At 26.4% G+C, this 17,385-nt stretch overlaps 1 protein-coding gene across 1 annotated transcript; it reads left to right on the plus strand.

The window, feature by feature from the left end:
* Positions 1-1,410: 1,410 nt before the first annotated feature.
* LOC145832412 (protocadherin-17-like) lies at positions 1,411-12,736 on the plus strand. The gene is made up of 14 exons (XM_082939729.1): positions 1,411-1,482; positions 2,281-2,384; positions 2,593-2,727; positions 3,205-3,353; positions 4,031-4,165; positions 4,491-4,611; positions 6,057-6,243; positions 6,787-6,978; positions 7,289-7,483; positions 9,222-9,485; positions 10,381-10,481; positions 10,810-10,922; positions 11,297-11,401; positions 12,360-12,736. Exons 1-14 carry the CDS (start codon positions 1,411-1,413, stop codon positions 12,734-12,736), a joined length of 2,250 nt encoding a protein of 749 aa, XP_082795855.1.
* The last annotated feature ends 4,649 nt before the right edge of the window (positions 12,737-17,385 follow it).

Raw genomic sequence — 17,385 nt, forward strand, 5'->3', positions numbered from 1 at the left:
TCTCGTTTAGTTACGCATTTTAGAATTCAAATTTTTTTTAATTATATTTAATATTGCACAAATTAGGTTTGTTGTTTGTTTTTAATTTGAAATATGTTTTTAGATGCTAACTCACCTCTCTATTTCTTTAGACTTTGTAAACTTATGTTCCTTGACGAATTGATAAACATTTAGTTATACCTCAATATATCAGAAATTATGTTAACAATAAGAGATTAAATTAAAATTATGAAAGAAGTATGACTGTGTGAAAATCATATGTGTGAAGAAATCCATTACAGCAACAAACGCATATTTTTGTAATAGGCTATAGAAACAAATTCTTATATAGACACCACACCATTTCTTAATTGTAAACAAATGCTTAATTATAAATTGAACTTGCTAAGTAGTATAGAATATAAATGTTAAGTAACAAATAAGTCACATATAAATAAGGATAAAATCCACTTACTATTGAAATTAATAAAATTTTTCTACAAGTATTATTATTTCATATAAATTTAGATTCTTTTTTTAAAGTATATGTATAGTTTTATCTTTTGTTTTCATATTTATAAACAAACTGTAAAAAGTGGGAAAGTCCCCAGTCTGCTTTTAACTAGAAGCAATATCAAAAAACAGCCATTATAGTAAGTATATTTGGTACCTCTCGTATCTTTACGCAATTTTTCTGTGGACACGATGTGCGTAAATAAGCGAGAGGTTACTGTATTAAAATGTAATGGTTTATTAAAAGTAAGCTTTATTACAAACACTGGTCAACTTACCATGAAAAAACAGATTACACTCAAAAACCTGTTCATGAGTTGATGCTCAACGTGCACGACAATGGCGTTGAAAAGTTGCAAAACTCTCTGAAAATTCGAATCAAGTTGACGAATGAAAACAATCATGATCCCAAATTTGAACATAAAGTAAGTTAAATATATTTAAATAAGGATAATTATCTTGCATTTTAAACTTATGCTTTTGGTATTACTGAATGTAAATCATTTATTTTTTAGCGTTAGGTAGTTTTATAACAAACTTTAAACTTTTTCATTGAAACTGCGTTGAAACAGAAGCTAAATATAATAGTAACTTAAATTTGGAAACAGTTTAAATATTGTTAATATTTTATTTGCATATGAGTTAATAACAGTATTTAAAAAATACGTTTCAGGTAGATTGTTTGAAGTGGTATTTGTATGATTTCAATCACAGCTAATTGCAAGTTAACTAGATTGTGCTAACTAAACCTCAGGCAATTTAATTTAAAATGGTTTATCACTTTATCACACGTTTTAATTAGAAAAATAATTACTTCATGAAACTTGTAATTAATCATTTTCAAAGCATTTTTAATAGCATAATTAAGTTTGTGAAATAGATTAGTTGGGCTTGTACACAGCCTCATATCAATTAATCATGCATATTATTGATGTGTGGCTTTCAACAGGTTTCTTGATTAATATTTATTACTGCATTATACCACTCAGTGTTAGATAGTCAACTTAAATAAAAAATGTCAACTTAATTAAAGGCTGCCAACTTAAATGCAAATATACATTTTTTATATATTGATTTAAATACGTTTATCATTCACAAATTAGATAGTGGGTTTTTATTTAAGATAGTAAGTCTCCGTAAATGCATATATGTAAAATTTTTATTTTTGCTCAATTTTAAAGTTATATGTTATTTACACTGATTAAGTTGTAAATAGTATTTGTATATTCATTTTAAAGGAAATATTCAACATTTAAATAGATTTATTTACTTTTCTAATGGTCTTTAATAAATTATATATATAATTATAATTAGAATATGCTTAATTTTTATTAACATTAGACGAATGAATCTTGTCAAAAAAATAAATAAAATGTAGCACTTAAAACATTTACTTGTTTTATATGACAATAATTTTGTTTTAGATGTTTATTTTTAAATTTGTTCTATAAGATACGAATTTTATCTAAAAATTAAAAAAAAAGTTTTATACTTTTATTTGTAGTTAAGTTTTTAAATTTGTCTATATTCGGCTTTTTACCTTCATATTAAATTTCATCAACTACCTTTCTACCTTTGAGTTTAATTTAAATACCTTCATAAAATAAATACAACAGTTTTGGAATTCATCTTATGAATCTTTATTTGAAATGTTTATAATACTTTAATGTTTATGACTGAAAATATTAGTGTTTTAAAACTTTTCCTCTTACTTTCATATCAAACTCAACTTACTTATTGAACAAGATCTAAGCACTCGTACAAATAACATCTACGACGTTTCAACAGGTGTACAACATAACGATCAGCGAGAAGGCCAAGCTGGGAAGCATGATCTACCAGTTGAAGGCTACGGACGCCGACGAAGTAAACGAGCACAACACCAACATCAGGTACTGAAAAGTCAAATGACTTAAATAAAATTTTAACTTTGGGTCGGACGAAATATAAGCATATATTAAGATTCCCACATCTCTATTTAAGTAATTTACAACTCAATAAAAACAATTGCTTAACATTTTATTGGTTCTTTCTTTAGGTCGATAGTAATGTTGATTAGCTTACAAATAAATTCGATTATAGTTTGATAATGTACATCAGGTACTCGCTGGACGGCAAACTGGTATCGCAAGACAAGGACGTAGTCGACGTGGACGACGAGTTGCCGGTGAAAGTCAGGCGCATGGACGGGTGGCTGGTGCTGAACAGGAAAGTCGATTACAAGAAGGACAACGGGTGAGTTGTATTATATTGATGTCGGTTTTGTTTGATATTTTATAAAATGTGTTGGATTGATTATTCTCATAAGCTGAATATTGTTTAAAGTGTTGCATAAAAGTAAGGTAAATTTTACTAACAAGTCTTATATTGCAATAACGTAATAAATTAATTGTGTAATCAAACAGAACAAAACCGCTGTCAGAAAATTTTAAGTTAATAAGTTAAAGAATATTTTAGATGCAATGTTGATTAAATTATGTTATTTATTAAGTATTTTTGAACATAGGAAAAATATTTAGCAAATGGAGATACGCAAATTAAAACTTTAAATGGTCAATAGTTAAAAAAATAATTAATTATGTAGTATTATTTTTAATAGGTTTTAATTTGTTTTTATTTTATTAAAGCTGAATAAACTTTAATTCGTAATGTAGAGCACCTGCACGATTTAAAATCAAAGTTTTTTGTAAAATATTAATTTATCTTTTTCAGTATCAAACTGCTAGTAACTGCTGACGATAATGATTCGGACAATCCGAGAAAAGACACGGCAGTCGTAAGAATAATTGTTGAAGATGATAACAATCATGATCCTAATATTAACTTAAACTGTCTCGGTCCTTACTGCAGCAACAATACATGTTTGATTAATTTAATTGTTTGTTTAAATACTTCTTTAAAGTATACTAGGATTCACAAGGTTTTGCACTAAACTGTTTCTTGTAAGTTATTTTGTGCAAGTAAGATATATATAAATATAGCTGTAAATTAAAAAAAAAAATTTAAGTCCTACTTGAGCTATTGAGTTTACTTTTTATTTTTGCATGAAATAAGCGTATTGAAGAGAGTAGAAAAATACACAAAATGGTAAATGTAGCACAAACGTCTGATAAGTTTGTAGTTTCTTTGAAGTTTTCATCTGAGAATTTCGAACTTACATCTGACATTTGTGTATAGTAAATCAAAACAACTGTATAAATATTATTGATAAAACTGTTACTTCAATGGTTACATGTTTTTTACAAGATACACTAACCACAAATCTAGTAAAAATATTTATCTTGTATATTTGATAATTTTCGTGAAATTTTTAGATTGACCGCGCTAGATACTTTACTTCCGTCAAATGTCTTATTTCATATAATTACACATAGTATCTTGTTTTTACCTAATGAGACTAAATTAGTTTGTCCATTAACAAAAATTACCAAAAAATTTAAACAAAACACCTAGTCAAGTTAGTTTATTTTAACTATTAAAATAGTCCAGCATGTTTTGTACGTTTATTTTACATTAATAAAATGAACTTTGTAAACAGTCTACATAAAAGAAAACTCACCAACAACTTCCATCGCTCTGATCTCCGCAACCGACCAAGACGAAAATTTAAACGGAAAAGTCAGTTTGAGGGTCGGTAGGCTGATGCAGCCGGGCGATGCGTCCACTTTCATAGGTATGTAATAAATATTTATCTAGTTAAATGTTTAGTTGGTGTTCATTAGTAAATTACAAAGTGAGAAAATGAATTTCCGTAGGTTTAAAAAAGTTGGATTAGCATTAAACCTGTACAATTTTTTTAAGTTATTTAATTTTAGTTTTATATTAACTTAATGAGCTGTTATTAACACAAACTTCAGTTTGAGACATTCGATGTTAAAAAAAGCTGTATTTGTACTAAAAAATCTTTAACAAAGGCTTGAATTAACTATAATAAAAGAAAAAAATGTAAACCATTGAACAGTTGTGCAGTCTTCAAAAGTTTCTCAATTATTACACAGAGTCAAAAGATCTTTCAATAGACGAAGGCAATTTGTTAAAAGTAGAAAGAAGTTTCGACCACGAAACCGAAGGCGACGTTGAAATGTTCGTACAAGCCTGCGACCACGGAACACCACCGAGGTGAAATTGATTTTGCTGTTAACTGGTTCATAAATAAACAAAAAAGTCTGAGATTTATTTTATGGAGAAAGTAAAATAATACACAAACTGTTTTGTTGATAGTTTTAAAAACAGACAGAGATGTCCTTTGCAACTTATTTTACACAACTTAAGTATGCGTTTAATTGCAAGTTGTTATGATTTTTTAAAATTAATACATATGTAGGAACTCAGCTTGTACAGTGAATATTTTTTTATTATTTATTTTTTTTTTATGAATTTATTGAAAGTTAAAAAACAGATAGAGATGTCCTTTGCAACTTATTTTACACAACTTAAGTAAGCATTTAATTGCAAGTTGTTAAGGTTTTTTAAAATTAATACATATGTAGGAACTCAGCTTGTACAATGAACATTTTTTTATTAGTTAAATTTTATAAGTTGAAAAATGTTTTGTACACTTTTCAACTACTAAACACATTTTTGTTATGAAATTACAAGCAGTTTAGTTTGTATAAATAAAAAGACAAGTTTGAGTTGTTTGTGCTACAATTAGTTATTAATAGGATTACAACTTTGTTAATTGGCACAAACATTTTCTCGGTTAGATCGTGTATTGAGTCGTTTCGCATTGATAATTGCTTGTGATACTTTTATTGTTAGTAGATATTTCTTAAAAAAAAAAACTAAAATATTATTTGGATGAAAAAATATAAGTTTAAAAGATAACTGTACAACATCATTAATATGTAATTTAATAATATTACTTGAACTAAATCTTCTTAAAATGATAAGTTTAAGTAAAATATAAACTGAATCATTAATTAAATACCAAGGTTAAGTTTTAAATTAGCTAATATACAACGTTTAAGTTTTTATTTTTTGTAGTATGTCAAAAAAGCAAGTTTATTAGCTATTACCTGGTTGTACTTGTCAAACTGATTGGCTAAACTTAAAGGATTATCAATCAAGTAGATATTTAATTAGATGCGCGCCACTATATCAATTTTGTTTTATCTTTATACATCTAAATTTTATCAAAAATCATTGTTTTTGTTCGTGGTTACTTAAAGAAGTTCAAAAATAAACTAATCTACGTAAACTGATTTAGTTATTTGTTTCAAGTTAAAAGCGAAAATAAGTATAAGTTTAATTAGAGATATAACGTATAACAATTTTTATCGGCGCTCAATATCAGTATAAATTACATACTTGATGTTTAATTTTTTTTACATATTTAATTAGTTATTGTTAAAAACAGATAAATTAGGTAGATAAGTTAAAAAACAAGTTAATATAAATTTAAAACAGTCTAGTTTTGTTTGTAAATAACATATGAAATATTCAAGTCTCAATTAAAAAAATTAAAAATAGTGTTCAAATAGTTAAAGTTCTAATTAAGCTTATAAATAAGGTTTTGGAATTAAATTCAACCCATGCATATCAAAAAACAATAACATTTTAAGATGCACATTGGAAGAGTTCAAACTGGTGATATTAGATATGAACGACAACAGGCCGTACTTTACCGAATGCGCGAGCTTCAACGTGTCCGAGTCGACCAAAGTTGGCGAGTTCGTGTCGCAAGTTCACGCCAAAGACGACGATTTCGTTCAGAACAAATTGTCGTACTCGCCGGCATCGAAAGATAAGGTTTGAGAATTAAATTTTTGAAATAACAATATTAAAAAATGTAATTTGAGCTGTACCAATGCTGATGTATAATTTATTTTAAAGAAATAGCCGAGTTTTTTGTATTAGGTACTGAAATAATGAAATTTTATTATCTATAGTATCGAAAAAACGTTAAGATAAAGAAAGATTTACAACTTCTTAGATAAAGGAATCAACGTATGGAAAAGTTACTTATTCAATAAAACAATTAGAACCTGAAAGTAACTCGTTTAAAGAACATTTAGTAATTGATCAATATGGAAGCATTACATTGAACAAGCAATTTGATTTTGAAGTTAATCAAGTTTACAAAGTGAGTTCAATTGACTGAAGTTTTTTAATAAAAATATTTTGGTGTATCATATATCTTAAATATTTATAGTATGCTTTTCTTAACCACAAAATAACTTCATAAAGTTAAACCAGTCTACTAAAACGTTAAAATTTGTAAATCTCTAATTATGACAAAAATATTCCTTAGCTGACCATGACAAAAATAAGATATTCTAATATTTATTTCAGTTTCGAGTAACAGCGAGCGACGGAGGAATGAAAACGAGTCATTGTGACGTCACAGTTAATATACTCGACGAAAACGATAATTCTCCCCACTTTGTCCATCCGCCAGCAAACCATTCCAACATCTACATGACGACCAGTTTGCCCAAAAACAAAGTTTTCTTCATTTTTCAGGTTGAATTGTATGATGGTCATGTAAATTCTTATAATTACAATTATTTCAAAACTTGCATAATAAAGTCTTGAAAGAATAAATATAAAATTTTATTTTAGATAAAATAATACTGTAGTAGTTAAGTATAATGCAGTAGAATGTTTTTCATATTAAACTTAATATAATCATGCTTACTTGTTATTAACCACTGATTAAAGAAAATATAGTAAATGAAATTTTAAAAAGATATCTATTTTTTGAATAATTTAATTAACACTGCAACTACGAAAGATTAAAAACAATTTTCAAGTAGCGTTCGTATAGTATACAAACAACTTTTTTTCACCACAGACGTACGATAGAGACGCGAATTCAAAAGTGACTTACAGCTACAAAGTCAAGCAGAAAGACTCGGAAGTGTACGTCCCGTATGAATTCGATGACAGGTTTGAAATGAACAGGTTGACCGGTGAATTCAAGTTCAATGAAAACCATCAAGTACCGAATAAGAAGTCGCTGTATGGAAAGTACGAAATAGAAGTTGAGGTTAGATTTTGTGTGTATTAAACAGGGTTGCCAAAAATAACTGGAATTTGACAATTTAAGCTGAAAAACCTGGAATTTGAGAAATTTCGAAAAAAAAAACCTGGAATTAGGAACAAAAATCACTAAAAAACTTAAAACTTTAAACAACTTTTACATCTTATGTAGTAAAATTTCAATTTGACACAAAAATCTACTATATATAAATAAAAAGATTTTGTCATCATCAAAAAATATTTTATTAAAAAAAACATTTAAAGTAGCTTTACAGTATCTTTTACTTTTTACTATTTAGCACAGTTTTTTAAATTAAACTTGACTTTAAACTAAAAATAGACCCAAAAATGTGAACTTTGAAAAACCTGGAGGAAATTTTGAAAACCTGGAGAAAATTTAGCAACTCTGATTAAAGTTAAAAAAGTGATAGTTTTTTACATATAGTTCAACAAAAATAAGTTTTTAGTTGAATTAATGCTGGAAATAAAAAAGTACTACTGCATTTAAAACGTAAACATTATTCGAAGTTTTTTAGTTTTTATATATAACTTCATTGCTTTCTTGATTAAAAAATGATTGTTTGTAATGATAAGAATTTTTATAGATATTCAAATATTTTTTTAAGTGTTGATATTTTTATATTTATGGTGTGTGTATAAAATATACATTTTTAAATTACTTTTTTGTTTAGGTTAGAAAGTCTTTTTATTTCTATTATTAAACTTTATTAAGTTAACAAAAATGAACCTAAGTTGTTTATTAATTTGTGAAAATAAGAGCTCTTTATCAAAACAAAGTTGAAGCAATGTGGTTGCAAGTAAAGTAGAATATTTCGCTTCAAAAGGTTAAAAAAACAAACAGTAAAAATTGGCGGTAGATAACAAACTTATAATAAAAAATAATCTGTTTATTAAATCGCGGGTAACTAGATTCAACTTCCGATAATATCAAATCAACATTTTCTTTTCATCTATTCAGTTTTACAAACAACTTTGTATATTTTTTCATTTCATCTTATCGTTTTGCTCTTTTTTTACTAACTTTTATTTCATATTTTTGATGTCCGGTTGTAATGTTGACAATTTTTTTTTGTTTTATACTTTGTTGGCTAAATAATTTTTAACGTGTTTAACAACTGTTATTAAAGCTTTTTTGACAATTTATAAAAATTGTAACAAAGCTGTTTATGTTCAAATAAATCAGTGCCGTTAGAAGAATAAATACAGTAAAGTAATAATAAGTATTTTATAAATCGTGATGTTGAGTAATTAAGTGCGTGCATAGATAAATACTGAAAGTAACATAATTACTTAAAATGTTATTTGCGATACAAAGTTATCCTTTTAATTATAATAATTCTGTTTTGGATATATTTTTAAGCAAACAGAAATATTTTAAAGCAAATATTTTATAAAAAACCTGTAGAAAAAAAGATAAAAGTCTGAGATAAACATAATCTTTTAAAAAATGATTGCTTACTCACAAGCTAATCTGATTTTTTTATTAAAAAGTCTTACAGTTTTTTTTTTTTTTATCAATTTAAAATATTGATTATTTAAGATATATTTTATTGATACTTAGGGTACTGCAGTTTTATTTCGAGTGATTACACATAAGTTTACCAAACTTTATGAAGCTCTGAGTGTTCATTTGGATACCTAATTTTTTGTTTCAATGAAATACTATTTATTTCTTGCAATTAAGTATTATTTATTTCTTACAATTAAATAATATTTATTAACAGGCGTGGGACGGAAGGTTCAGTTCCACGGTGACCGTCTTCGTTCATGTCATTTCAGGGGAATTACCCGTTGAGTTGGGGAAGTACTCGCTGCCACACGATGGCGGTGATGAGAAGGAAAGTGGTTCTATGCCACTGGTGGCTTACATCATGATCGCGTTCGCCTGTTGCCTGGTGACGGTCGGCATCGTCATATTCGTCACCTGTCGTTTGAAGTCGAGAAGAAAGAAGGAGGAAGAGGACAAAATAAATCTGAACAACGTCACGGTAGTGTTTTATATATATATATACAAAATAATGTGGTTAAATAAACTTAAACACTTTCCACAGAGCCCAAATAAAAGGCTTTTAAATATTTTATTAAGAAAAGTATTTAAATAAAAACAGAATGAAAAAATTGCAATAAATTTCAAAATATTTCATAGTCATATTTAATTGTAGTTTTGAGAATTTTAGTTGTTGGTTCACATGGAAAATTATATTTTGCACTTAATATTTATACTGTACAATGTTACGTCATAATGTATTTTGTTTTTTTTTGTATAATTTTTGTATCGTTGTTTAGCAAAGTGCTATTTATTTCAAACCGTACTAGCTGATGATTGAAGAATTTAGCTTTATGAAACATATGTTCTGGTTTTTTGAAAATCAACTTTTCTTAATAAATTGTGTTTATATATATATATATATATCTATAAACAAATTATAATAAACAAACGGAAGAGCTGTTCTGTTTATCAGAGCAGTGAAACATTTGTAGTTGTGAAACGTAGTGTCATATTAATATTTGTATACATGAGGCAGAAAGATTAACATTATATTTATTTGATTTAGCATTTTGACTTAAATCTGAAATTTCTGTGTTATTCGTCTTATGTTAGTAATTACATAACCAATTAAATTTAAGTAAATATGTTTCAAAAGATGAATTTTAATTACAACTTTATTATGTTGTAGCATTTGAAAATTCAAGAAGAATAAATATTATAAAAAATATTATTTTATGAAAAGGAAAACTGCTCGAAGTTTTTTAAAAGATTTTATTTTGATTAAAACATAACAAACTGCCCGAGTTTGAGTCAGAAAATAGTCTGAGTTATTAGTCAAAATACTACACACAATAGTAATTATATTCAGCAATTTATTATCAATATATAAACAGCCAACTTCGGACGACAGTTCAAGACTTGAAATTTGTAGCGAAGAGGAAGCAAAAACTGATATTTCCTATCCATCAAGAACTGCCAGCCAACTTGATTATTTGTTTGTTTTTTATATGTTTATGATTGTTTAGCTTGTGAATATCTTGAATATTAGGCTTCATAATTTTGAATAATCAAATAAGTTTTATTAGCATGCTAGTTGAAATTGTTTATGTGTTGTATGGGTTGTTTGTTTAGATAAATAGGTGGCTATTACGTTTATTTTTACTGAACAAATGTTTAAGTTTTATAGTTCTATAGTTATTTTTAAATATATAGTATTTTATTTAATCTTTTTTACTTGCTAAACATTTAAAAACTAAGGAAAAAAAACACTTGTATTAAGCAATTGAGCTTATAGTTGTTATTAAAAGTTGATATGTTTACAGATCTCCGTTGTTAACTTACCCGAACCAACAAAACAAAGAAGTGAGGTATGATGTTAGAAACCAGAGAATTTCTGTAACTCCCTCAAACCATCAACACTACGATGTAGTTGCAGGTTTGTTGATTATTTAAAATATTTACGATAAACTGTTAAATTTTCAACCAATTGAAAATCTACTTGTGAAAACATTATCGTTTGTAAGGTATAGTATTCTTATAGCATTTTTTACCAGCCCAGTTATATTTTGGCAATAAGTTTAAATTTAGATATTTTGTCTCAAAGTTAATCACAGTTAAGTTTTTTTATGTCTCTCTCCTAGCTGCTTTAATGCATCATGTAAATTTTACACTCAACAAACTCTAGTAAGTCCTCAAACTTAATAGCTATAAATAACAAAGTAACACATCATATTTGACTTATAAATACAAACAATTTCAGTTAGGATGTCTAATGCGAATATATCATGTAAATTATACAAATAATTGCAGATACGATGAGCGATGTTTCAACCAACTACTCGTCTCGATGCACCAAAAGCTGCCGAGAGTTCGGCCACAGCGATGCGTGTTGGATGCCCAGAAACAATGGAAAAGGTTTGATAAGTCGTTTGATAAAAATAGTTAAGTTGTGTAGTTTTAAAGTAGTTTTGTTCGGATTTTTTATTAATAAAAAATGGGAGATTCCAACATTGTAGAACATTTTTAAACAAGAAGATTTTTTGTGAAGAATAAGATTAATAAATGTTAGCTAGTTTTTTATGAAGCATACTATTATTCAGTGTAGTACTGTCAGTTGCTTAATATTTTCTAAGCTTTAAAATACGTTCAGTTAAAAAAACCAGATTTTTATAAAACAAAGTTGTTTTAGTTAAACATGTTTAGCAGCAATTTTTATTTTAGTAGTCTAAAATATTTATAATATTGTTTTTGTTTGTTATGATCAGATGCATCAGAGAAGAAGCCGTCAACTCTTGTGTGACGTCATAGTAAATTACTAGTTGCAGGTTAAATTGTTTTGTATTAGCGAACGTAGAAGTATATTGCAATTTTAGCTTTCAACCTGAGTTTTACGCCTGTACTTTACGTGTGTAATTTTAACAACCTAACTTAAACATAATTTTTAAAGTTATTGTTCATATAATTAGAGAAAATCTTTAAGCTATGATTTTGAGAAATTTTTATTAGTAATTGTAAGTTAATCAAAAAAAAAATTATCTTGTTGAACTTGACCGAGTTATGTTCCCACTAAGAGTTTTGTTGAACACCTAACAAAAAATAGTTTTTTCTCCTAAACTTTTTGTAACAAATCAAATAACTAGAATAAGTTGTAGAATGAAATAAATTTAAAACGTATCAATCATTTAACACAATTAATTATACATTGATTAAAAGTATTAGAACAACTTTTTTTTGAGGTGAGGTACTTTTGACTAATACCCATCAAAGTATATATTAAGATGAAACATTCAAAAATATATTAATTTAAATACTATTCACAAATATATTATAATATTAATTAAGCGAATTTATTCTAAACAAATTATGTTTTCAGACTCTCCACTCAGCTACCTGCAGACGAGTCACATGAGACAAACCTCCTCCAACTCATCAACTACTTCCAAGCACAACAACAAGCTGCATGGCAACCACTTGCCTGGCAACGCGACATTTACCCACCCTCCCACCGACCCCCGTTTCCAAAGCAACGCACCAATCACCACTCACGGGAAGAATTCCGTAGATCTTAAGTTCACCCAAAACAAAACTTCCGACAGCAAAGATTCGGGTTGCGGTTCGTGCGAAGACGTTGTCATGACGTCGTGCGCGTCGCCATGCCGCAGCAAAATGACGTCACCGTCTTACGACGCTCACATGGCAACGAGAAAGCTACCGCTCGTTGGTTGTCGCGGTAACGAGACTGCTTGTTGATTCGTGGAGATTTTGCAACTAGGTAATTAATTTGTGTTTTGTTTCGATTATTGTTCTTTTATTCAACTTAGAGTCAATTAAGCTATTTTATTATGTTCTTGCATTATTTTCAATTTCTAAAAAGTTTAAGTTTTGTTGCTGTGCGATTAAAACAACTTCTTATGTTGTTTAGATGCACAATTTTTTTTTACTGCCGTGCAAATATGTTTTTTGTTTCATTTCGTTCCTTCGAATTCTTACGCACAAGTTTCTTAATCAGAGTTCTTTAAAATTCATTTTGAAGTATAGTTTTTATATAAACATCACCATGAAAACATTTCAAAATACTAGTTGTGTGTGCCTTATGATGGTAATTTGTGTTAAAAAAGAGAACCAAAACTAGTATTTTTTGTTTGAAATATTGTGTAAATTTGTAATTACACCTTCGTTTTGTAGGAGCAATTGAGTTACTGTTAATTATGTTTTCATTCTTTCTTTGTTTCGTTTATTAGGTTCGTATGCTGCATTTTTTGAATAAAGCTTGAATTAAAAAAATTTTTCATTGTAAATATATGTAAATGTTTTAAGATTTTTAAAAATGTTTAAATAAGGATAAGCTGTACTTTATAGTTAATCTTAAATATATTTGTCTTAAATGTCTAAGAGTATAACGATAAGCCCAAACATTCTAGTGCGTTGAAATTTAAGTTTTTTAAACAATTAAAAATATTTTGAATTTTGTTATGATACCTTATTTTTTTTTAAAGTTTTTTTTCAATAACAAAAGTAACATGTTTCAGTAGTAAAAGAAAACAATTAAATTGAAGTAAAGTTGAATATTTACAATTGTACAAATAAAATAAAAAGTAAATTTTAATTTCATAGTTGTTCAATCCGAAAAAAGTAAAATATATAACTTAGTAAACAAAAAAGCTTCACATTGAGTTAAAAAAACAAAGTTGTATAAATTTACACCACTAACAAGTACAGAGCTTTCAGTTAATATTCAAAACACAAATACTCATGTATTTAGAAGATCAAAGTTTCAGCTAAGTTTAGGGAAAAAGTACAGTGACTACTTAATGCTCTTACCAAACTTATTGATTATGGTAATTAAATTTTTATGTAATTCTGTCAAATAACCCTGTACAAGTTTGTTAAAAGCAAAACTTATTGTTTGACCTTGATATAGACTATTTTTCAAGTAATTTTAATGTCTAGTTAACTTTCATTTTTCATGAGTTGTTAGTAGTTTTCTACTAAAGTAAATGTATGTTAGATCGTTCTCTGATTTAAAGTAATCACCCACAATAAAAACATTTTTTGGTCAGCTACAAACATAATGCGCTATCATTACTTAAAAAGTATATTTTATTAAATAAAAGCTGAAACTTTTCGAGTTATCTCTTTTAGGTTTATTCCTAAGCAAGTAAAATACATTTCTGTGTAACTTTTATTTTTCATAGTTATGCATCTGCATTTAAAAAAACAACGTTACATAAATCAGTTAACTTTAACTTATTTTTTTTTATAAATTTATTTTAATTTGAAGCCTTTATTAGTTTTAAAACAAGTTAAAAATCTTTAAGCTTTACCTGAAGTATTCTAATAGAAACTTAAAAAATAGTTGTTATTTATAGGTATAAATGATAGTTTTTTGGTTAAAACCTTGTCTTATATCAAGTTTAATACATACAATTAGTTAAAATGACTAAGTTTTTGACTGATGATAAAATTTAATTAATCTGTTTTGCTTAAAAACATTTGATCACATTGATAACTTTTATTGCTTACTAAAAGGCATGAAATTAAAACTTTTTCAATACCTTTAAACTGAGCGTCGCCGGATTTGAACTAGCGTAATTACAAAACAAGTGTTCAACAAGTTTTGATAATTAACTCTGCTACAACTGATTTAATTAATTTGTAACTATGACACATGAAGTTAAAATTATCTGTTTGTATTTTACAACTAGATAGAAATTTAGTAAACTTGTTCCTTAGTTTGTTGTTTCTAAACTTAGTTTATTAAATTTAAAGTTTTCTACTCATTACTTGAATTTTATACCAATTTTTAGACAAAAAAATTCAAATTAAAAACCCTTTAATAATTTTTTTGACTGGTTTTAAGAAAACTTGAATATAGTAAACAGTTAAAAATACTTAGTTCCACTGATTAAAAAATAGTTAGTTAAAAAACTGCTAATGTATTTATTGATTATTATCACTGATGTAAAATTTAAAATAAAGGGATAACTTTTCAATAAAAAAATTGGCTTATAATCTGTTTAATTTCATAACCTTGTAAACAGAAATATTTTCTATGCACTATTTTAATAAACTTGATTATAAATATACAAACAAAACATAATAAAAACTTCACAGAAGGTAAATATTTCGAAGTTTAATTTGATTTTAAAATTTTGTTTTGCCATTTAGTTGTTTTTATTTAGAATTAAAATACATAGTGCTTTACCAAAATATTTCATACAGATTATAAATATACAAAAAGGACAAAAACTTACTATAACAAAAACAACAGTTTTTGATTATAAAAACCATACTAATTAAAATTATTGTTTTTATTAGTATATGATTTATTTACTTTAAATTAATTTAAACACACATTGAGTATTTGCATATAAAGAATAGTACAAATTCGTAATTTTGTTTAAATTAACAGAACAATAAAAAAATTCAGTATTAAGTTGACAGATATTAAAAAAACTTACACAATATTTTAAATAGAAAATAAACTAGAAAACAAGTTAAGAAACTGGTTGGTAGTAAATTATACTCACATAAACAAAGTTTTAGACTAATTTATTGTTTAACTGTTATTGTGTTGCGCCGTTTCCCTGCAGAGTAGTTCATCAGACACAAACAAAAGCTGAAAAACAAAAATACAGAGTGATTAATTAAAATAAAAATAGACATTAAATTCAAATTTGAAATATAACTTACTATTAACATGTTGTTGATAAAAAATAAATTAAAGATAGGTAAGTAGTAATATTAGTTTACTGTTAACTAGACACTATCTAAACGCATAATAATAAAGAAAAATTAAATAGGATTAGTTTGTACAAAATTAAAACAATAAAGTTTACATACTAAGCTTTGAAAAATGTAAATACTAGGATTTTATAGGGGATTAAAAAGAAATTTAAATAAACAAAACTTTAGCTAAACAACGTTAAATATGACTGTATCAAAAATAAAATATTGTAATTAAACACAAAAAAGTCCTTATTTTAAGTTGTTATCTGTAAGATCGTGTCTATAATTTGGTTTAAAAACACTAAGCAATTCAAACACTTCCATACAAATTGAGCTGTTATCAAGTATCGATATGTTTAAAAAATGCCAATTTAACTTCAATTGTTCAACGGGTTAATTCGTTCATTAACAAGCAATTAAAGTTGCTGACTTAAAACTCAACTCAGAATCAAATCTGATGAATCACTGCGAGCAGCGACCCTCACAATAGATGGGGAGATAACAAGCGCCATAACAAACAAACAGCAACCAGTTGTCACCTGAGCAGTGTTACGTCACACTCGATTAAAGAGATTGGTGCCTCAAAACGTGACGATGTCAATAAACAAAAGTTTTAATCCTTCAATTGCGCTCTGCTATGGTCGTCGTTGTTTTAAGAAACTGTTGCTGACTTGGATTCTATACTGGGAGGTTCTTTTTTAAGTAGTTGCATTAAATAAAGAAACTTTTACAATTTTATGACAATGATTCAGAGTATCTATCAAAATTGAAAGCTTGTAAAAAGTTTATATTTTGTTTTTTACAGTATCTAACACAATTTGTTTTTTGTACAACATTTTTGCTACATTTTTCTTTGTAAATTAAAATGTTATAGAATTTATTTTATGTTAAAACTTTTTAGATGTAAAACTAAGTAAAATTCTATATTACTAAAAAAGTTTATTTAAAATAAAAAGAGCTTTAACAAAATTAAATATAGTTTAACTAAAACAATTTTAGCAAAAAGTAATAGTCTCTTTTAAACAAGTACGAAAAAAAAAGTTTTATTATGTATCTATTTACATAACTAGTTTTTCAATTTTTAAAAGTTTGGAACAAAAACAGACAAAATTTATTTTAGTTTATTTATTTATATTTTTTAATAACAATATTAATTAAAAGTGAAATATATATTTAAACCTTGAATCTACAAAAAATTAATTATTTTTATTTGCTTTCATAAGAATAGATTAAATGTAAGATTCAACTTTATAAAGCAATTAGAATTTTTGATAAAACATTTACAAAGTTTATGATAACTAAAAAGATTTAAATAAATTTAATATAATAACTATGAAAGTAAATAAACTCTTCAACTTTGTATTATCTAAACTAGAATTTTTTTTAAGGAAAACAGCTTAAGCAATTATACTTCAATTTGTTTGTGAGCAAAATTTGGAGATTTGCTTTATTGCTATTTTCAATTACAAAATATTCATCTGAAAATTGTTCACAATTTTAGTAATTATTTTTGACAGCTAATAGACATAATATTAAAAATTATTCTTCAAAGATCAAAGAATAGTAAGAACCACATATACCTCACTGTTTTGTATCGTCCAACAATTATAATAAATCAGATTTAAAATAAATGCAATGTTTAAAATTCGCTGACAGTTTATTTAAAAACT

The sequence above is a fragment of the Thalia democratica genome, chromosome 3 (genome assembly GCF_965202585.1).
Source record: "Thalia democratica chromosome 3, ktThaDemo2.hap1.1, whole genome shotgun sequence".
Taxonomy (NCBI): domain Eukaryota; kingdom Metazoa; phylum Chordata; class Thaliacea; order Salpida; family Salpidae; genus Thalia; species Thalia democratica.

What these genes read in the sequence shown, in the direction of transcription:
- LOC145832412 (XM_082939729.1), top strand. Translation starts at nt 1,411, where the DNA reads ATGCATATTATTGATGTGTGGCTTTCAACAGGTTTCTTGATTAATATT. An exon ending in AGTACGAAATAGAAGTTGAG is followed by an intron (nt 7,484 to 9,221) that starts GTTAGATTTTGT and finishes ATTTATTAACAG; the next exon opens with GCGTGGGACGGAAGGTTCAG. An exon ending in ACACTACGATGTAGTTGCAG is followed by an intron (nt 10,923 to 11,296) that starts GTTTGTTGATTA and finishes AAATAATTGCAG; the next exon opens with ATACGATGAGCGATGTTTCA.